The sequence below is a fragment of the Antechinus flavipes genome, chromosome 4, assembly GCF_016432865.1.
Source record: "Antechinus flavipes isolate AdamAnt ecotype Samford, QLD, Australia chromosome 4, AdamAnt_v2, whole genome shotgun sequence".
Lineage (NCBI taxonomy): Eukaryota > Metazoa > Chordata > Mammalia > Dasyuromorphia > Dasyuridae > Antechinus > Antechinus flavipes.
Window position 1 is genome coordinate 478,515,504 of NC_067401.1, and position 21,137 is coordinate 478,536,640.

Below are 21,137 nucleotides of genomic sequence, written 5' to 3' on the forward strand. Positions count from 1 at the left end.
GAAGGACACGGTCCCGGTCTTCCCAGAGCTCACAGTCTGCAAGGGGGAGGGGAGCCAGGTAGAAGTTCGGACATAGCTCGTTCCACGGCATCTTGCCATCGGGCTGTAACCAGCCACCATATTCTGCAGATAATTATAGCTTTGAACAGGGCATGTTTGAACACCAGGTTTGTTCTTTGTTCCAATGGGATGTGACTGGCGAGTATGTGGACAGCAGATAAGGGCCTGTGTCCCCTGAGGGGACAAGGAAAGCTTGTAGAGACAGTCGTGTCAGAACCTTCCGAAGGGGCAGGAGGGAGGCAGGGAGGCCCTCCAGGATGGGGGAACAGCCTGGGCTTTTTTAGGAGCCGGCTCATCCATTTACGGAAACGGGCACAGAGTGGCTTAAGTGCCTTGGCCACAGTCACCTCGGCAGTGAGTGGGCAGAGCCTAGACTAGCAGCCCAGGTCCCCTGACTCCACATCCAGTGCCCGGTCTTGTCTCAGAGGAAGCAGAGCTGCCAGCCAGTTTACAGGCAATAAGAGTTCAGAATGATGGTGACGGGGGCTAGAAAGGAAGGCAGGGAGGAGCAGCGGAGTTGGGGGAGGGGGGGTCAAAGCCCCTGGCCCTTCTGCTTCCCCTATCTTTGCCCGGCTGGCAGCCACATTCTCATAGACAGAAGCTGCTTTGGCATTTTCCTAGCAAGAGGTCAGGCCCTGAGGGCGAATGCAGGTGAAAGGCCCATCTCACAGACAGTCACTTGTGTGGGTTTCTGGGGATGCTTCCACCATTCTTCATGGGCCGGGCCTGGCCGCCCAGGAGCAGATGGGGAGGCTGAGGCGCGGTGGAGCCGCATGGGCTTTGGCCGAGGTCCGCATCATGCTCCATGACAGTCCTCCAGAGGTTCAGATAATACCCGATGGCGATGAAAGAGGCTGAGCACTCGGAGGTCTGTGGGCTTTCTGGTTCCGCTGTCAGAGCAGGGTTCTGAACCAAGACATCGACGGTGTCCTCTCCTGGTCCCTCAGCAGGCACTCTTGCACCAGTTCGGGGCAGGGAAGTAGGACGCAGTGTCGGTCTTCCGAGGCTATCCAGGTTATCCGGCCTCGGGCTCACCAATGCTAGACTGCAGGCTTCCTGAGCACGGGCACTTGTCTTTTTTGTCTTTATTTGTATACTCAGTGCTTGGCAGAGAGCCTGGCACAATGGGCACGTTGGCCAACTGTGGCCCTGTTTGATGAAGATGAGTGAATGGATGAATTCAATCCATGAAACTCTAGTTCTTTCTGACCAAACCTCTGCTCAATGCCATTGCTACCCCTTCCTCAGAGCACCAGGAAAAGGAGTCCTACCTCCTGCTCTCCAGCCACGAGAGGGAAGTTTGGGGGAGAAGCCGAGGCTTGGGAATTCTGGGGGTGCAGAGCAGGCAGGGAAGGCTTGTGCAGCCACGCACCCTCAGGATCCATATTGACGCTTCCCTGGCCCCGGGCTCCTGCACCCCTGGGCACTCTCTGATCCGGGCACTGGGTCCTTCCTGCAGATATGCCCAGCCATCAAGTAGGGATGGTGCCCACACAGGGTTTTAACAGGACTCCCTCCTGAAACCCTTGTCCTTGGCTAAACCAGCCACAGCCAAGTAGCTCCTGAGCTGGGAAGCCTCATCTCCCCTGGACTCGTCCAGCAGGGAGAGTCTGGGCCGGTCACTTCACTCTGTCTGCCTCAGTTTCCTCATTTGTAAAAGGAACTGGAGAAGGAAATGGCAAGTCCCTCCAGTATCTCTACTAAGAAAACCCCCAATGGGGTCATGGAGAGTCAGACCCAGTTGAACAACAAAATCAGCCACAAGCTATCATCCCTGCACGTATTCCCCAGCCATGCTGTGAGGTCTGTGCTGCTTGTGGTCCCCAATTTACATTTGAGGCAAAGCTGAGGCATCCAGAGGTCACTTGTCCAGGGCCACCAGCTGGAAGTGTCTGACTTCCCGACTCCTTTAGAGGTGGGTGCCAGGGCTGGCACGGGCAGGGATGACCAAGGGCAGCTTCTTCCCTGAGGACCCACTATCAGGCTGAGCTCTGTCCAGCTGGTTGGCAATGGTAGTGGGCCGTGCCCGTGATCCTCCGGCAGCGCCTGGCTTCAAAGAGCCACGTAGTAATTGATAAGTTGACATCATAGATTTGGAGCAGCAAGGAGCCTGAGAGTCCAAGGCCCTCGTTCCTAAAGGAAGAAGTGACCTCCTCGGGTTAGACAATTGAGTTCGTCTTTCCTGGAGAAAAGCCCCTGCTCCCTGCTCTCTTCAGGGGTCGGAAAGCCCGAGACATCGCTCGATGCTCATGATTTCCTGCCATCTGTGGGAGGCTGAACTCTGGGGTCTCTGTGGGGTTTACTCTGCTTGTGACCTCACTCCCTGGGCCTCTCTCTTCAGAGCGTGGCCTCCATCGGGAGCACCTTAAACAGCGTCCGTCTGGCTGTGGAGGCCGTACAGAAAACAGTGGATGAGCACAAGAAAACCATCGAGACCCTGCAGAGTGACCTGGTAAGGAAATCCTGCCCCAGCGGAGGCGGGCAGCCCTCCCGGCCCGGCCCTCCGGTCAGTCTCCGTATCGGCCACGCTGCCTGCCCTCAGAGCCGGCCTCTCAGCCAAACCAGGAGGCCGGCACCCTCCCCATTCCCGCAGGAGCGTCGGGCTCTGTCCAGAGCACGCCTAGATCCCTGATTAAGCCCCACGGAGCAGGCGCCCACAGATAGGATCCCGGCGAGTGCCAGTGGCCCACCTGAGGTTGGGAGGAAGGGGAAAGGGGCAGCCTTGGCTACCGGGGGTCACGCTGTCCCAGGGTCGTCACCCTGCATGGGGCTGGGAGGCCGGGTGGGCCAGCCCAGTGCCCAGTGCAGGAGGGGTCATGGAGAGGGCCTGCTGCTGAGAGCCAGGGTGGTTAGGAAGCGCCAGGGAAAGCTCCCATTCCTGTACCACCTGAAGCTTTGCAAAATGTCGTCCTCGAAGGCTGAAGGGGTGATCGTGACACTGAACATGTTGAGACCGAGGCTCAGAGCTGGGCTTGGGATGTGCTGTGCCCATAAACCACAGGAAAGCAGAAACTGGGGGAGGGAGAACTGGAGGATGGTCCAAAGGACAAGCGTAGAATGGCAAAAGGAGGAAGGCGAGAAGGAAGAGACACTTACTTAGCACCAAGTGTGTGAGCCAGACACTGCTGAGGACTTCGCATCCTCTAATCCTCGGGGCAGCTGCGGTCGTTATCTCACTGTACAGTTGAGGAAACTAAGGCAGGCATCTGTTAAGTGACTGGCTAATAAGGGTCTCCCTGCCTCCGGGCCCAGCGCGCTCCCCTCTGCCCAGCCCGGAATCCCCAGCCCCCCATCTCCCAGCACTTGCCCCCCCCCACCCCGCTTGACTGCAGTAAACTCCCTGCAGACATCGTCTGTCCCCAAACCCCACTCAGCTTCTCTCTCCCTTTTGAGGAGGCTCATGAGACAGACCAGAAAGGGGCTTGCCCCACAATGCCCCCGGCTCTTCCCTCGCAGAGGAGTCAGTGGCGGGTTCTTTGGTGTCCTGGGGGCCTCGGCCACCTCCTCCAGGCAGGCCCTCAGCCACGTCTCTCTGAAACCCTGACTTCATTATCCTTATCAAAGCAGAGGCCGAACGAATGCCCCACAGAGAGCCCCAGATTTCGGAATCCACTGGCTGCTGCCGGGTGTGTTGTAATAATTTAGTCTCTCCATCTTGGACCTGCCTGGCCATCCCTCCTTTCTCCCGGCCCTGAAGGAGGGAGGGGTGATGGATCCCCAGGGTGCCGGTGCTTGCAGAGAGGGGCCTGGGCTGGGAGAGGGGGCGCACAGAGAAGCTGGAGCCCCGGGGACCCGGAGATCGCACAGCTGGTTCGGGGACAGAGGTTAAGCAATGGCATGAGGTGCTGCCCCGGGAACAGTAAACATTGACTCAGGCCTAGGTGTGGACTGAGCCTGGCGCAGGGCCCGAGAGGAGGCGGGTTAGGGAGGGGAGGGAGCGGGGATGCCCCACCCCCACCCATGGCTGCCTAGGGTGGGCAAGGCCCAAGCTGGGACTGAAAAGTGGGCTGGAGGGGCAGGGTTCTGAGCCGGAGGAGGCCGGGCTTCTCCAGACCAAGTGGTGGCTCCATGTGCGCCCAGCTTCTCCTGATTCCCAGTCCTTGCTTGCTTTCGGGTTGTGAGCAGAAGCTCAGAATGGGGAGAGCATGGCAGGGCTGGGCATCTGGGTGCTCCTGGAAGGCAAGGTCTCTGTGCCCCTAGCCCTGGGCACAAGGCCTGGCACAGTGCCCCCTTTGACTAGAGAGGAATGAGTGAGGTCCAGTGCCCAGCCTGGGCATGGGGCGTGCTGCTGTTGGGCTGCCCCCCTGCGGTGTCCGGGGAGAGCCGTGACGATACGGCTTCAGTCGTGGCTTCTCTCTTCTCGTCCCTCCTAATAGATCCAACACCTCTCGAAAGAGAGCGGGACGGTCACTCCCTCACCCTCTGCGGCCCCAGACCTGGGCAGGAAAAACCTGAGAGAGAGCTTGCAGCAGGTACTTGTTGCGCCTCCCTGTGGGTCCCGTCGGTGGCGCCGGGCCGGCCTCGGCCCGCAAGCCGAGGACCTTTTCCTTTCGGGCGCGGGGCAGGCGTCGGAGGGTGCCCTGGAATCGCCACCACAAATGAAAGGGGTTTGTTGTGCTTAACAACTCGAGCAGGACGACGGACGGGCCCATTCAGAAATCGGAGCTTCCAGCGTGAGGCAAAGTTAACTCGGGCCTCTCTAGAACTTTGAGTTATTTTAAAAAAAGCTGAGGCTGGCAATGGGCTGAGGAAAGAAATCTGACAAATGTTGGGTTCAGAACCCAAGGGAAAGGCCGGTCTGCTCATTAGATACAGTCACATCCTCCGATTCAGTGTATTTTTTTTTCCTTTCTTTTTCCTTTCTTTTCTTTTCTTTTCTTTTCTTTTTTTTTGGTTTCAATGTATTCTTAAGCCTAGACTGCCCATCTCACAAATAGCAAGCAGTACCAGAGGCTGTCCATAAAAACGTTGGCTCTTGTGCTAAATAACGCACAGCTTATCACAGGGTGTTCCATGTCCGGTTCAGTGATTATTCTCATTCCTAGGGTGGGATCGTTCCCATAAATTAACACCCGTGGCCTCTTCATGAGCCTGCGAGCTTTGCCGCCCACCAGCAGGTGGGGCAGACGCTGAGAAATCTGTTCCCAGGCACTCTGCTCCCCGGGCTCCAAGGACTTACAAATGAGCCTCTTCCCTGGTCAGAGCCACCTGGCGAGAGGAGCCGGGCCAGAGCCAGGGGAAGGGCGGGCGGCCCCGGCCACGGCCTCCAGGGAGGTTCCTCAGCCGCACGGAGTCCGAAGCATGCTCTGTTTCTGCTCTAGGACGTGCTCCACCTTCAGAGCTCCTTAGAAGAGGTCAGCAGTACCCTCGTGGGGTATCAGAGGCAGAATGACCTCAAGCTTCTGGGGATGGACGGGACAGTCAGGAATCTGACCCAGAGAGTCAGCTCGGTAGAAAGCGGACTGGCGGCTCTGAACAAGTTAGGGAAGAGAGACAACCTGTCCTTCACCATGGTAAGAACGTCCTGGGCCCCGTGACCCCCTACGTCACGTGCTCTGCCCCCGCCGTGTGCCGTGTCCGCGTGGCTGCCCACGGGCTTCTCCCAGATGAGATGGTCACTCGAGCGTGGCAGGCGCACGGCGCTTCCCATCCATGGTCTCATCAGGTCTCGTGATGTGCTGAAGTGGGTGGAACAGGAGAAAAGGCCCCCACGTAGGCCCTAAGGTGGAAGACGCCAGCCTGCCCCTTGTGCTCCTCAGTCTGGGCTCCTGCCTGGCGTGGGCAGAGGGTGGAAGGCTAGAAGTCTTAACCATTCCCTAGACTTTGTTTGGATTTAGAACTAGGAGGAAGCGTGTTTGCCAGTGAGGAAACTGGGGCCCAGAACTCAGACTTCCTCCCCTCGGGGACCAAAGGGGTGTTCATGGCACTGAGGTAGGAAGGCGACTGTCGGCACTCCGTGTCTGACCGCCAGAGTCACCAGGGCAGTGCCCACCCAGGGAGCTGCCCAGGGTCCAAGAAGCCCGGAAAGCTCTCAGCGGCAGGTCCTGGTCCCCCTCCTCTCCACTGTGCCTCCCTTCTGAGAGGACTGCAGTCTTAAGGTGGAATGAGCTTCCTGATCCCATCCCTGGGAGGCCAGAGGGCCGTGTCCCATCCTTCCCATTCTACAGAGCAGAAAACCGGGGACAGACAGCTAGTTACTATGCTCTTCTAAGACTGGCCTCCTCCTAGTGCACCATGTTGTCTTCATCCTAGGGCATATGTTGTGCTAGGTTCAATGTTGTCATCAGTGTGTCCCCCTCTCGTCACCCGCATGTACATGGTTCTGCAGCAGGCCCATGGCTTTCAGGAAACTCCACAGACATGCCCTTTCCTGCAGCACCCAGGCTTGGCCAGTGGCCTAATCAGGCTCCTCTTCCTCTGTGAATTTGGGGGTACCCAGGTACCCACTTCTGTCCATCAGATAGAGCAGGGAAGATAAAGAGGCTCCCCTTGGGACTCCTCAAGGCATCCTGGGTATTGTGTTCTCTGGGCCTTGGTATATCCCATAGAGGTTTGGTAATGGGGCCCAGCTGCACAGCCCACCTTTAAAACAAAGTGGAGTTTTTCAGACTCCCGTGGAAGCTGCCCCTGTTACAGGCTTCCTTGTGGCCTTGCTCCTTTTCTCCTCCCACTCTCCTCTTACCCCTGCTATCCACATAACGAGTTCTCCAGCCTTCTGGTTACGTAGCTGAGATTCAAAAGGGCACGATGTTTGGGAGGCTTTGATGTTTGTCTTACAGAAATTTCTCCTCCTCATTCTCCTTCTCCACCTCTCTCTCCTCTCCCCCGTCTTCTACCTCTGTCCTTCCCCCTTCTCCCTCTCTTCATGTTCAAGATGACTGATGGAGCTTCTTCTCTGAAAAGAGACTCTCATAGGACAGATGGGGAACAAGCTCAGATCCTAAAGGTAAGGGAGAAAAGGAAACAGGCAGGCAGCACCAGACCTTCCCCGGGCAACGGCTCTGCCCCATCCTCCATTACAGCAGTCCGTGAAGGCCTCTGAAACCATGTCATCTCACCTTAATGTGCATGCTCACACACCAGCTTCCCGCAGTCCTCCACCCGTTCCTTCTGCTGGTCTTCCCAAAAAGCGGTCAGAGACCTCAGACGCACTCTGTCCATTTGGGGAGTTCAGAGGGAACGAATGTGGATGAATGCGCCTTGAAGGCAGCCATGGAGGGGTCTGTGCCGAGAATCCTGTGTCTGAAATCGGGTCCTGGTGCTGGAAAGCTTCCGGACTCGGCTTCTGTTGCCCTTTCCCTCGGCTTCTCTCCCTCTGTCTACACCGACATGGACACAGAGGCCTCCCCTTCCCCCCCGCTTGGGAAGGCGACCACTCTTGCTCCTCTGAAGCCCAGGATGCCTTTGCCTGAATTAGGGAGCAATTGGCCGTTCCCTGCGTTGTGCTTGTCTAAGTGCAATGAAGGACGAATCTGCAAGGGCAGAAGGAATCTGCTCATCATCAGCTGTTTGCTGCCCAGGAGAGGAGTGCTGCCATCGAAGGCATCGAGGCGGGGGGAGGGTGGCGATGCAGCAGAGAGGGAAGGCTGTGGAGGAGTCCAGGCTGCAGACTGGACATTGAAGGTGCCTGTCCTGGGCTGGGCACCTGCTGGGCAGTGGGGGGGAGAGGCCTCAAAGAACTGGGCAAGGTTGGGGAGGTGTGGGCGACCTCCAAGCCCTTCCTGAGACGCCCTGCCCCTGGGGCTTCCAAGCGGGGTGAGATCCTCTGCCAAGAACCCTGGTGGTCACTGCCCTCTGATCCCATCTGCTACAAGAGTCTTGGAAGTTGCTGGAGGTAGCGAGCTCGCCAACTTCAACCGTCACCAGAATGATGGCACTCTCGGCCCAGCCAGTTTGGCCTTCCACGCCGCCTTCCCCTGGCCCAGAATGAGACATTCACTCACCGCCACTAGCAGGGGCTACACGTGACGGCCTTCAGCCTTCTGGGCTTCTCAGACCAAGGTTCTGCTGCCCGAGAGATACAGGAAGTCCTAGGCCAGGTCATCCTCAGGTGGCTAGTCCACGCTCTAGAGCATGATCCCTTCCACTGTCTGAAAAACATCCTGGTGTTCCACTTTACTCTGGCCCCAGAGGAGCTGAAGCACCTCATGCCCATGATCAAGGTGGATGGAAATCAGGTCCTGCAAGATTTAGGGCGTCCTCTGTACTTCTGCAATAAGCCCTTTTAGGGCCTTGCCCTCTTGGAGTTCATCCAGCCCAGAGAGTAACCAGTTTTAATGTATACTTCATAGCACATAGGGAGGGAAGGAGGAAGGGAAGGTTTGGCCATTGTAAGTGCTTAATAAATGCTTAAGGAAGGAAACTGAGAGCACAGAGGGAAAAAGCTACTCATGTGGCCCAAATGTGTCCAGAGGCCGTGTGTGCTAGAAGTCATGCTGGAAGTCAGGAGGAATCATCTCTCAGGAGGAAGATACCTGGGGCCTCTCGCCAGGAGAGTGCTGACCAACATTTTCCACTCTAAATTTGGCTTTCATGGAGACCACAGCTTTATAGAGCAGACAAGCTCCCACTTCACTCAGCGTTTGATCATTACAAACTTCAATTTTGACTTCAATTCAGTCGAGTCAATTAAGCGATTTTTCCCTGTATGTAGCAACATTTTATTAGAATCTTAAATCGACATTACAGAAAGGATCCTGTGTAAGAACCCAGGCTTGCTTAAGGTGTTTTGTGGAGAAGATCCCTTACAGAGTCCCAAGGACCAAGAAGATGAAGCTCCTCTTCTCAGATGGCCTCCAAAATGAAATCCATAATCTTGGAGAAACATGGACTAACTTTCCACACAGGAAAAATCAACTAGATGAATAATGTCTGTGTTCTAGACTCTGGTGTGTATTTAGAGGGCAAAAATGGATCAGTGTCCATCAGTGTTTATGTGTAGTTGTTCATCTACTATAAATGGAAAAGGAATTGGACCAGAAATCCATCATTTGAGAGAAGGGGGCATAGTAGGAGTAAACAAGCATTTATTAAGCTCTGACTGTATTCTAAGAACTAAACCTACAAAAGTAGGGATGTTCTCAACAACATGCAAAAGTGTAAGCATAGACTAATATGGAGGTGAGGCATTGGTACTTGAGGGGCTCAGCAAAGACTTCTCAGGGGTTACTCTTTTGGGGAGTCTACAGAGAGCAGTTATTAAGCACATACTGTGTACTAGGCACTATGCTCTGCTGGGGATACAAAAAAGGCAAAGTACATCTGCCCTTAAACAGCTCATATGTTAATGAGCCAGGCACTGGAGGGGAAGAAGAGTGCATTTCAGAGACAGATAGGTAGGAGCTGGAGTGCTGTGTGCGAGAAGCAGCAAGAAGACCAGACCAGAGGGAATTGGGGGGGGGGGAGAAGGGGGCAAAGCAGCCAGCTTGTGTGTGGATGTGCCCAGTAAGCTGACCTCTGCTTTAGGAATATGATGGTGGCTGGATGGGAGGCAGATGAGAGGGCAGAGGCCAGTCAGAAGACTGGTGACAGATGATGGCCTGAGTAGGGATGGGGGAATGGTAGCTGCAGAAATGAAGAGCTTGGGACAAGTGGGAGAAAGGGGGGCAGAGCCCGCAGAGTTACTGCTAACCGGGTCAGGGAAGAAGCATCAAGGTGACTCGGAGTATGGTGGAGTCCTCAGCCATAACCGGAAATGAGGGAAAGGGGCATGTTGGAGAGCAAAGATGGCGGCTCTTGGACACAGAGTTTGACTGCAGATGAGGCAGGAAATGCTAGTTGGCTGTGGAACCTGGTTCAGGACAGAGAAGTGGCTGGCGGTGCAAGAGGCATCATGCAGAGCTGGCTCCCCAGGAGCTTGAGAGAGGCCCCCGTGGAAGCGGATGTCACCAGAGAAGAAACCCAGAGGATGCAGGGCACTTGGGGACTGACATGGAAGCAGACCCGAGAACCAAAGACCCCGTCTCCTTCCTGAGAACAAAATCTGCCTCCCTGGTGCTTCTGCAGAAGCCCTGGCAGTGGAGAAGCCCCCAGTGGGGCACGCCCCGCAGAGCAGGAAGTACAAAGGAGGACTTGTCAGGAATGGAAAGGCAGGCTGAGAGGTACCTGAGCACAGCCCCGGAGTCCTGCTGCCCCCAGGGCCAAGAGAACTTGGGGGACCCCCAGGGGGTGGTGAAGGGGCTGGGGAGAGCGAATTTGGATGGCAGCTGGACGCAGTCTGCTCGTTGCCAGGAATGCCTTCCTCCAGGAGAGCCCAACGGGTCCCTTTGAGATCCATGTCTATCTCAGCCCAGACATGGACTCTCCTAATGTCAACAGACCTTGTGTGCACATGGCCCCTAACAGGTTACAGATGGACCCTTTCACATCCAGGTTATTGTGAGGGTTAGGGGATGATGGGAGAGAGGCAGGAGGCGCGGGGTGTCTCTGCTTGATAAAGATGCAAAGTGTCCAGGACCACAGCCTGGTCTGGGAAGTACCAAGCAAAGTTCTTGAGCAGAACTCATTGTGCGGAGGTGTGACCACGTGTCTGTGCGTGTGCTGTGGGCGTGGCGTGTTAGCTGAGTGATGCCCTCCTTGGGACAGGTGGATCTCCTTTCAGGTTCTGAGAGCTGCCATTATGGCCTCCGAGGCTCTGGTCACTTATTCCCACAACCCTGTTTTGGTCTTTTTTGGAACAGAAAGAAGAAAGTTCAGTCTCTAAGCTGAGGGAGAAGCTCCAGCTGATCACTGCTCTCACAAGCAAGCCGGAGGCCTCCAAGGAAGGTGGGTGAGCTCTCCAACTCTGAGGGCTTCCTTCCTCAAAGGACTAGGGAGAGTTCTGGGCTTGGGGGCTCCCCAGTGCTCCGTCCTGCCCAACCCCGTCCTTCAGAGCTTCTGGGGATGAGACTCCTTCTGCTTTTCTTGTAAAGCTGGCATCTCCATAAATGCCCGGGGAGCTTCAGGGGCCACACAGTTTTGTTCTCCGGGAAGGCCCCTCAGACTCTGCCCACGGGTTGGACCTGAGAGCCCTGAGGAGAGACAGAAGTAGGTTTTTCTGGTGCCATTCAGCCTTCTGGCCCTATGAGCATGTGCAGTGATGGCTGCTCCTGCCAGCTTCCTAGCTGACTCCCCGTTGCCCATGTCACCAGCATGTTTGTCACTCCCCCCAAGCCCTAGCTCATGCTCAGCACTTAGATCCATATGAGACTTCCCAGCCCCTCTCTGAGAGTGCAAGGGACTCTTGGCCCTTTTATAGAGGAGGGAACTACAGCCCAAGGACCCTGCCACCCTTGTCATCAGCCTGCTGGGGGTTAGAGATGTATGTGAAACAGCTCCCGTGCCATCAGGGGGGACAGCAAGGGTGAACGTGACTGCAGAGTAAATGAGAAAATGGGGGGGGGGGAGGCTGAACAAGTCTGGAGAGAAGCCGAGGCCCAGCTGTGTACGGTTTTAAGTGTCTAACTGTATTTTGTGTTGGATTTGGTGGGCAACAGGGAGCCGAGAGGTGGGCAGCCAAGAAGTGGGCATGCCAGCCTCCGAGTGAAATCACGTTGGCCATTGGCCAGTGAGGCAATTTGTTTTGCCTGATTGTGTTTATTTGGGGGGAGGGGGAGTTCCCCCCATGGGGAAGGGGCAGAGTTGTAGAAGGGAGAAAAATAAATGCTTGCTATTTGCAAAAAAAAAAAAAAGTATTAAATAAATAGTAATAATAATTAAATCCATGGGGCCTGAGGAGATCATCAATGTGAGGGCAACAGTGAGAGGTTGTGGTCAGAAAAGAGGGCCCAGGCCAGCGCCTCGGGTGTCACCCGGGCTTAGTGCACTTGGTGTTGATGAAGATCAGGGAAGGAAGCCCAAGGAGAATTGGGGGGGGGGGGGGAGCATCGGGAGCAAAGGGACCTGAGGAGGAGCCCTCGGGAAGCGCTGGTCTTGGGATGCAGTTGTACTCCCCCAACATCGTCAGTCCTATTCTTTGGGCCCAGTCCCTTGGTAGCTTCCAAATCCACCAGATTGTGCTCTCCTTGATCCTGCCTCCAGGAGAGACTATCGGGAGACCTTTGCCAGGTGCCCTAATACAGCCTTTACTCCCTGTCCAGAAAAGGGCCATCCGTCTGGCGGCTTGTTCTTAAGGAACCTTTTCACAGTGGGCTTCAGGATGGAGGCCGACTGTCAGCCGGCACCTGGAAAGCTCTATCCGGCTGTCCCTTACCCACACGCCACAGGCAGCGGCAGCCCCCCCCCCCCCACGCCAGCATCCTTCGGAGCTCTTCTCCCCGCTCCCCAAGTCGCTGTGCCTAGGGTTCCCTAACCCCAGGGGAGGCAGGAAGCAGGATGAAGGCCGGGGTCACTGTGCCCCCGACCCTCGGAGCCCTTTTGGCCCTTCTGATCCAGCCCAGCCGTAGGCATGTGCCCTTCGGTGCCCTGCTTGCTGCCGCACCTCCATTTGCAGGTGACTTCAGAGGGGGCCCTTCATGCCGGCTTAATCCTCCTGTGTGTGTTACAGAGAAAAAGCAGAGCGCTGCTTCAGAGCCAGCGATGTTCTCCAGAATTTCCTCACGATCGCTTGGAAACCAGGTAGAGGCGGCTAAACACCTGAAACCCGTCATCATCCCCGAAATTTCCAGCCTGGCAGGTGAGTGGGGGGAGGCGAGGGCAGAGTGGGGGTAAGGAGGGGGCTGAAACTGCCCTTTGCAGTTGGTCAGGAGTTTATGAAGGGATCTCAGGGGAGCCTTGGAACAGTCCTGTCAGAGGACCTAGATTCAGATCCACTTTGGGACTCCCAACTCCGGCTCCTTGGAGCCTCGGAGCTGGCTCAGGGGCCTGTAGGCCGAGGGAACCGCTACCTCTGGAAGCTCTCACTGTGGGTTAAAGAACCTCCTCTCAGGCCTTTAACCCTCTCCTCGTTCCTATTCTGCCCGCTGAGGGGCAGCGTGGTTCAGTGGAAAGAGCTTGGCTCAGACATCAGAGCACCTGGGATCAAATTCTGCTGCTGTGGAAGCTTTCTGTGGGAGCTGGGCGGCCTCTGAGGTCCCTTCCTCCTCCTCAGGACACTCCAGCCGGTCAGTGTCCTTCCCAAACCGTGTTGCCCAGAAGAGGATGCCTTCCTCCAGAGTCCTGCCCAGGAGAGCAGTGGCTCCCGCTTGTCCTCACCACCACACGGCTCTTGATGCAGCCCAGGATTCCACGAGCTTTAAAGCTACCCCCATCCTGGTCACTCCCTGAGCTTGTGGTCCACTCTGACCCCCAGGTCCTTTCCAGAACAGCTGCTCTCTAGCTGGACCTCCCTGTCACCTCCTTGCCTTGGGAAGGACCCAAGTGTGAGACTACAGTTACTCCCATTGCATCGGTTATATGAGTCTTTTGTGTTACCCACTCATCTAGCTGGCAGGCAGTGGGCATTTTAAAAGTTTTTTTCGGTGCTGGGCTTTGTGCTAAGTGCTAGAGACACCACAAGAGCAAAAAGCCCCAGTCCCTGCCCCCTGGGAACCTCCAGTCTAGGAAAAGACACCACAAAAGGGGCAGGAGGGGCTGGGGGACACAGTGGATAGGGATGAAGCTCCATCTGTCCCCAGAGAGCCAGGAAAGGACTCACTGGTGGGCGAAGGGGGCCGGACAGCCAGGCCTAGGAGGCCTCTCTGTGTCCACAGTGCAGGGGACAGAGCTCAGGGGGCTCTCTCGGTCCCAGCACCCCCCCCCCCCGGGGCAGACGTCAAGCCTACATCCGCCAGCCCAGTGGGAAGAGCCTCCTGCTGGCGGACAGGGATAAAAAGGGGGAACATGCAACATCACCCCAGTTGTTGATGAGTGTGGGTGAGAAGCGTCAGCTCTGGGCTAGCTTCACCAGCTTCGGGGATCTAAGGGAGCTGCGGCCTCTGGAAGATGCTCCGTGTCAGGGGACTCGCTCCCTCCCGAGGCTGGCCTCTCTATTTCTGGGGCCTCTGCCTTCTGCCTTCCTCCAGTGTCCTCCCATTGCTCCCAGTTGGAACCAGCCCACCCAGGGCGCTTGGTCTTTTGGATGGGGGTCCCTGCTCTTGCTGTGCCAGTGGGCAGTGTGGTCCGCGTTTCCGGAGAAGGGCTCTGGACCCGCATCCTCACTTTGCATTGAGATCTGGAACGAAGTGGGATTCGTTTGGGAATCACTGGGCCCGTTCCCGCCCCTTCTGCCTGCCAGGAAGCACGCTGCCAGGCTTGGGCAACTGGGGCGGGGGGGGGGAGACACAAAAAGCTTTACATATATTTGCTTTGACCCCCACAGCAGCCCTGTGAGTGAGGGAGGTGTTCTTGTTCCGTTTTACACATGAGGGGACTGAGGCAGGTGGGTTAAGGGCATTGCCCAGGGTCCCACTGGCAGCATCTGAAGGGACCCAGCAGCTTTCTCGTTCCTCCCCTTGGGCAGATAGGAAAGCCTCCAGTGCAGGGAGCTAGGCAGAGGGCCCAGAGGGGCCCATACGGTCCCCATCGCCTCCACCAAACGGGCTTGGCTCCAAACCTTAGCCAGTGACTGGCACTTGAGCCAAGGGGAACGTAAAACCCTGCGTCCCCATCCTCGGGAGCCAGGGTGAAGAAAAGGGAGCTCTGGTGTCTTGTCCCCCCACCCCCTTTGGTGGGGCTTTGGTAAGGGAGGCGCCCTGGCCGACGGCCCCCGCTTCTCTGCTGTGAAACAGCGGGAGCCGCACAGGCCCCTCTGCTCTCCCACGGCCGCTGCTCCCCCCCGCAGTTTGCCCAGAAGTGAACTGGTCATAACCGAGTGCCTTATTTTAACAGATCTCCTGGATTTGTTCCAAAGGACGGGCCAGGGGCCCGAGGGAAAGCTCTCCTACCAGGATCTCCGGAACCTGCTTGGCTCTGCCCTCCCACCTGCCCAGAGCATGGCAGAGTTTGATGTGGACAGAGATGGGACGTACTCCTTTCCGGAGCTGAGACTGGCTTTAGGCATTGAGCACATGGAGCAGAATTAGAATTGGGAGCCCAGCCCCGGCCTTCAGCTAGCCATCGCCTGCCGCGTCAGCCCTCCCTCAGCCCAGCAGCCCCCGCGTCGTGAAAGCTGCGTAGCCCCCCTCATTTGGAGAATCTAGATAACGGTTATTTTTTTAAAGAGGAGAACATTTCCTTCTGGAAAGTAACTGCTTTCAGGGCACCCACGGAACGTCGCTTTTGAAACGCCCGCCAATCCAGGGAGTCTTCCTAACTCCGGTCCCTCTCAAGAGGCAAGACCATGTCTTTAAACTGAAAACCGTGTACATAGAGAGAAACCCCTATTTTCTATTTTACATAAATTTGCCTTAAATTAGCTGCACTTTATAGAAACCCAGAAAAATCTTGTCTTTTCTGTCCAAGAGAGGCCTTTTCCAAGCATTTATCAGTTGACATTGAACGGGGAATTATGCGCATTGGGGAGATGTGAGAAAACAGTTCTGCATCGGCCACTGGTGTCCAGACCCTTCACGCAGGACTCAGGCGGGAGGGCTGCTGCCTCTCCGGGGTTTTCTCACTAAGCTGTCACCCCGCTCCCATCTCCGTCCTGACCAGCAGGTCAGAAAAAGGGCCTCGTGGGCCCCTCCAACCTCGTTGGAGGCTCTTCAGGTTGTCGAGCTTAGCTAAAGTGTTTGCAGGAAAGGATGGTGTGAAACCCTGGAGCCCAGCTTTTGTGGCTTCTCCTCTTCCTGAGATGTTGCCTTTCCCTCCCTGCCTGCCCCCTCCTCCCGCCGATGGGACAGACACAGACTCATCCCCTCCGTGTGGTCTCTGCTTGGTCACCGGGGCCGCCAGCCAGTGTCAGAGCCTCCCCCGGGAGGTTTCCATGGGCAACAGAGTGAAAATGAAATGTCAGACATGCCGGGCCCTTGCATGACACAAGAGGCCAGAAAACTCCAGAATCTTAGCAAGTGCAATAGCTTTCTTTCTCCTCCCCCCCACAGTGGGGCTGGTGGTGGGCGTTCGGGGCAATCAGCTCCAGCCACGTCCGGAAGCGTCTGAGGAGGAAGCCTCTGCAGAGTCATCTGTGGGGACAGGGAGCCGGAGAAGTCATGGGGCAAACGCCTTTATTTAGCGGGGTTTGGCTGTTGGCCCCTTGGCAGCCTGGCAGTAAAGCATCGCCCCTGCTTGAGTGGGGGCTGTTCTTTGGCGCGATCCTTAAGTTAGATTCACAAAACCCGTCGAGGCAGGTAAAGGTCAGCGGGGGACGGGGGGGCCAGCGCCCCGGGAATGTGTCCAGTCTGCGCGACGAAGGCTTCTCCCTGCATCCCCCCTCCAGCCGCACCATGTCCCAGTGGGAGGACATGATCCGCTGACCACTGTCCCGGCCTTGCCTGTGACCCTCTTTGGTACAACTGTCCCTGTCAGTACTCTAACAACCAAATAAAATTCTAGCAATAAAACTGACCACTCTAAGAGCTGTATATATTGTCCCATGAGGCTTATGTCTACATCTGTGAGGGTTTTTTTGGTTTGATTTTTTTTTTGAAAATTTTTCCGTGAAACAGCGAAGGGGACGGGCCGGCCGCCCTTTTTAACTTCAGAGCAGTTCGGAGATCTTGGAGAGCCTTTGGGCCATTTTAGTTAAAAAGTCTGTTTCTTTTCAAGTTTGGTTTAGGTGCTTACTCAGGAGGAATCCCAGTGGCACGGGCTAGGCCGGGGCCAGCCAGGTCATGAGGTTTTTTTTTGCTGGCCAACTCCCAAGGGTCCCGGGATCGAGGCACCTGCCTGACTCCCTGAAGCACAACGCACTGACTGGCGGTGCTGCCCGGGCACTCGAGGCCCGAGTGACTGTGCCTCCTCCAGGCCCAGCGGCCTGGGACGGCCCTCCCAGGGATGGCTTTCTCCCAGCCTCTCTGGCCCCGAGCAGCCAACCCTGCTGGGCTCCTCAGTCATTTCACCTGCTCTCTGTGGCCCCGCTCTAACTCCTGGGACTTTCTTGCTTTCAGTTCCCTGGTTGTGGGGGCGGGAGTTGGCCAGGGAGCCCCCCAGGATCTTGCCCAAAACCGGCCAACAGCTTCCAGTGCCCAGAGTGTGGCCCAGAGGAGAGGTGGGGGCGGGGCATCAGAGGGAGGTGTAATGAGAACCTAAGGGAGAGGGGATCCCTTCTTCATTAGCTGTGAACCAGCCCCTCCCAGTTCAGGGTCAGAGCATCTGTGTCTAGGGACTGAATCAGGAGCTGACCTCCCCCATCGGTCCTTTGTCTCTTGTCTCCCTCCTCATTTCTGTCTGTCTGTCTCTGCATCTCCCTTTCTCTCCCCCTCCTCCGCTCCCCCTGTTTTTCTCTGTCTTTCCCCCTACTTCTCCATCTCTCTCCCTTTATCTTTTCTCCCCGACCCGTGTCTCTGTCTCTCCCACCCTTCACCTGGAGATGCTCCCTTACCCTCCTGTTGAACTACATTTTGTAGAGCATGAGCCATCTTGTCCTTGGTCATCTACCTTGTCGCTGTCTCATCCTGAGGCAATAGGTGGATCTGTCCTGTCCTGGGACCCGATTGGTCCACACCCAGAGAGGGGATGGATGTCTCCTGCCTGAGAGGAGCTTTGCACTTTATTAACATGTAACAAGTTTGAATTTCTCTAAATAAAAATTTCCTCTTTTTTTCTGATTGTGTCTGTGATTAAAGCTTATTGATGTGGGTCAAGGGATACAGCAGAGAGGAAAAGGCTTCCTTCTGGGAGATGGGGGGGGGGGGGGGCGAGATGAGTGGAACAGAAGCACCACGTGAAAAAAAGTGGGGAAGAGACCCAGCACATTGGCAGAGGAGTTTGGTCTGGGAAGGGACAATTAAGGACAGTCTGCAGCCAGGCCTGAGAGCATGGAAAGGTTTCCCAGGGGCTTGGGACAGGGTCATGGTTCTCACGCCTATCTCTGTCTCTCTTTGTCTGTCTCTCTCCTTTTGCTAAGTGGGCAAAATAAGAGTTGCCTCCACTTCCTTCCCTCCCAGTCAGCCACTGGGAAAGAACTTTCCAAGATTTAAGGGTTAAACTTTGTTGTATGATTATTATTGCAGCTGAAGCCTCTAGCAAATCCTCCTCTTCACCCTAAGTTAGGATGTACTGAAAGGATGAGAGAAGCAGGGAGGGAAGGATCGTTGATTTGGGTCTGAGTTTAGGGCTCTGACCTGCTGTGATCCCGGGTACTGACTACTTGGGGAAGGAGAAGCCATATTCCCCTGGGGGGAAAGTGGTCACAAGTAGTCTCAGTAACAGGATGACTTGGAGAAGCTTGGGCCCATCGTCTCGGGGTACCCTGGGAGCATGAGATTGAGAGCCAGAAGGAAAGTTGGAGATTGTGGAACCAACCCAAGTCCTGGCTCTTCCGACGAGGAAGCAGGCCCTGAAGGGAAGTAACCGTGGCTGCCCCTCACCCCGAGATGAGGGACGCTGCCTCCCGCATCTGTCATCTCTGTAACTGGGCAAATGACGACTTAGGCGTGGTCCCGGGCTCAGTTCCTTTGTTTGCCACAGCCCTCAGCCCACCCTCCATCTCCAAGACCAGTGGGTTGGGTTTGTTTTTAACATTTATTTTAAAAGTCTAATATCAGACTTGTTTGCCAAAGGTGATTTGGCTGGGGATGGGCAACTAAGGCGATTGAGAAGACAGAAGCCACGAACTTTAAGAAAAAAGATCGTCGCATGGGTGTGAGTCCAAAGCAGGCCCTCCAGGTCCCCTGCCCCACACCCCTCCCCATGCCTACATCATAGCTCATAGGCCAGGCCCTTAGGGTTGAAGCAATAGTCCCGACGGGCCAGAGCTGGCAGAGAATGAAACTGGACACTCCTCTGAGGGCAAGCGGCGAAAGGGTAAGAGGCCGAGTGGTTCACCATGGGGGGCACGTTGCCCAGAGAAGGGGCAAAGGCCACCTCCTGAAAGACGGGGTTGTGGGGCGCTGGGGTGGGGTAGCAGACCAAGGGTGGCGCAGAGGCCGGGCACATGAGGAATCTGGCTTGGGGCGCGTCACTCTTTCCTTCCGGGATGCTAGTCAGGGGCTTGGGGACCTCTGGCTTGGGGCTGGACACTGGAAGGTCCACCTTGACTCCGGTGTTCATGCCGTACTGCCGACGCTTGTTGATCCAGTAGAGGAGGGGGCTGTAGGTGAAGGTGGCCGCCTGCATCACCTCCACCCACTCCTGAGCCTGCTCTTCCCTTCGAACCTTCTTCCTCCAGTGGAGAAAGACCATGCAGCCGCCAGTAGCCACAGAGCACAGCCCCAAGACCCCAAAGTATAGTGGGAGCCAGACTTGGGAAAGGAGATAATAGGGCTAGCATTAACCAGCGCCCGGAGATGGAAGCATCCCACCCACCTGACCCCCAGCAAGCCTCCCTCCCCCTCTCTGGGAAACTCACAGGAAGCACAATCCCCACTTGAGGACTCAAAACCCTCAGACTGGCCCTCAGGGAGCCTCGGGGCCAAGGTGGAAACTGCCCCCCCCTCCCACCACTCAGCCCCCATGCCAGGGCCCCCACGCTCTCCTCTGACTGCTGTTTGTCCTCCGTTCTCAGAGAGCACCCTGACGTCAGGGAGGGGCCATGGCATGTGGGCGAGTTGGACAGAAGTGGGGGAGGGCTGCGCAGTCACCAGCCCCCCTCCCCCCCATTTTCTAGAGCCATCAGGCTCGGGGCCAGATCGTGGGACGACCGGAGACGGCCCTGGATGCAGTGGGAGGCCTTGGCCTTTTCCTCGCTTGAGGGAGGAGACAAGAGGCACCTACCACCAGGGATGCTCAGCCGTTCTCCTCGGGAGTCCATAAGGGCAGAGGGCTGGTGGTGCTGGGCGAGCCTCAGGAGGCTCTCCAAGGGAAGGGCCTCTGTCCCGCCCTCCTCCAACAAGATCAGAACCCAGCATTATTGCTCCTCAAGGTTGCCAGGTTCCAGAATCTGAACATTCTAGAGGATGGGGTATCCCTGAGGGCAGGGGCGAGGGCAGGGACAGCCCTCCCGAGACATTTGGGGCTCCACGGGGAGAAAGGTACCTTCTCTCCAGCCTTCCCCTTCCTCCCTGCCCCCCACCCCCTAGAACAATGCTTTTCACATCATAGGCCTCGTAAATGTTTCCAGGATAAGAGAATGAGAGAGTAAATGGACAAGAACTTCCATTCGGGTTTCAGGGGGGTTCTACCCGCACCTTCACTTCTCTTAAATAGCCCAGTTTCCCACCTCTATTTCTTGAACTTGTGATTTCCTGTTGACAGCTGCCATTTTCCCCATACTGGGGACATCTGTCTGGGAGACCAGAGTCCAGCAGCCTCTTGGCTCCCAGCAGGGCCTGAAGATCCAAGCCCACCGTGCGCTCCCTTGTTAAGTGTAGCTGTGTTTTATCCCCCCTGCCTCTGAGCTCCCCAGGCAGAGTGGATTCGGGCAGAGCCAAGCCCCATGCCCTGAAAATGCATCAATAAATGCAGAGTTAAGCTTCTAAAATAGAGGCCTGGAAGGAGGACGTAAGGGCCTTCAGGAAAATCAGTGAGAAACACTGCAGACAAAACCTCCTGGGGCTTCCCTGGGCACCTGAGAGTGATCCTGAGCCTCCGTTTCCTCCTGTAGGAAAGACGCCCTTTAAAAGTTCCTCTAAAACTGTTTTCATGTGTCATCCTCGCCGAGGGCCTCTGCTTCTGGCCCAACCCTCTTCTAAACCCGGGCCCACAGCAGGCCGTGCATAGATGCTCCTTTCCTTTCCTTCCCCAGCCCGCCTCCATCTGGTGCGCACGCACTCAGGGTGCTCTCCGGTCAGACCGGGGGCTCCCTGAGGGCAGGGACCCCGTTTTTGCCCTCTCTGTATCCCCTGCAGTGCCTGGCACAGTCGGCGCTTAATAAATGCTTGCTGATTTAGTCTGACCTCTACGTTTTAGAAATAAGAAAACAGGCTCAACTCCCCGAAGGCGCAGGGGTCAGGGCAGGATTCAAACCCAGGTCCTTACACTCCAGCTGCCGGTCCTCGGACTGGCCAGACAGCTGTGCGGGAGAGCTAGGGTTGCCTCGATAGGTAGAGAGTTTCCCATTCGAGGAAAGACTCTTCGGGGGCCGGGAGTCGGCCTCGAGTTCTAATTCTACAGGTGTCCCCGGGTTCGGAGCATCCCAAGGCCCCTCCTCTCTCGAGGCTGCGCAGAAGAGGCCCCGCCCG

At 56.3% G+C, this 21,137-nt stretch overlaps 2 protein-coding genes across 8 annotated transcripts in view; one reads left to right on the forward strand and one right to left on the reverse strand.

Annotated features, from left to right (window-relative positions):
* EFCAB14 (EF-hand calcium binding domain 14) overlaps nt 1-17,624 on the forward strand; it is a 30,666-nt gene extending 13,042 nt beyond the window's left edge. Inside the window, exons 5-11 of one of the 5 annotated variants that reach the window (XM_051999784.1) lie at nt 2,402-2,512; nt 4,437-4,532; nt 5,382-5,573; nt 6,935-7,006; nt 10,740-10,824; nt 12,545-12,673; nt 14,806-17,624. In XM_051999784.1, the coding sequence (XP_051855744.1) occupies nt 2,402-2,512; nt 4,437-4,532; nt 5,382-5,573; nt 6,935-7,006; nt 10,740-10,824; nt 12,545-12,673; nt 14,806-14,999 (879 nt within the window). In that variant the 3' untranslated portion in view covers nt 15,000-17,624. The remainder of the gene's footprint in view (nt 1-2,401; nt 2,513-4,436; nt 4,533-5,381; nt 5,574-6,934; nt 7,007-10,739; nt 10,825-12,544; nt 12,674-14,805) is intronic. The other 4 variants (XM_051999786.1, XM_051999785.1, XM_051999788.1 and 1 more) reach the window with 4 other exon arrangements.
* A 902-nt stretch (nt 17,625-18,526) lies between these two features.
* TEX38 (testis expressed 38) lies at nt 18,527-21,082 on the reverse strand. 3 transcript variants are annotated; one of them, XM_051999793.1, is made up of 2 exons: nt 19,732-21,082; nt 18,527-19,108 (listed from the first exon to the last, which is right to left on the reverse strand). In XM_051999793.1, the coding sequence occupies exons 1-2, from the start codon at nt 19,863-19,865 to the stop codon at nt 18,718-18,720; spliced, it is 525 nt and encodes a 174-aa protein (XP_051855753.1). In that variant the 5' UTR covers nt 19,866-21,082; the 3' UTR covers nt 18,527-18,717. The 3 variants fall into 3 exon arrangements, with proteins under 3 accessions (XP_051855753.1, XP_051855751.1, XP_051855752.1); XM_051999791.1 differs by having other exon boundaries at nt 18,527-19,180; XM_051999792.1 differs by having other exon boundaries at nt 18,527-19,259; nt 19,732-19,849.
* Between the last annotated feature and the right edge of the window lie 55 nt (nt 21,083-21,137).

Bases quoted from the DNA above. Each gene is read 5' to 3' on its own strand.
- TEX38 (XM_051999791.1), bottom strand. From the start codon at position 19,865: ATGCTGGGTTCTGATCTTGTTGGAGGAGGGCGGGACAGAGGCCCTTCC. The intron at 19,181-19,731 runs GTAGGTGCCTCT...TCTCCACTGGAG, and splicing joins ACGGCTGAGCATCCCTGGTG to GAAGAAGGTTCGAAGGGAAG.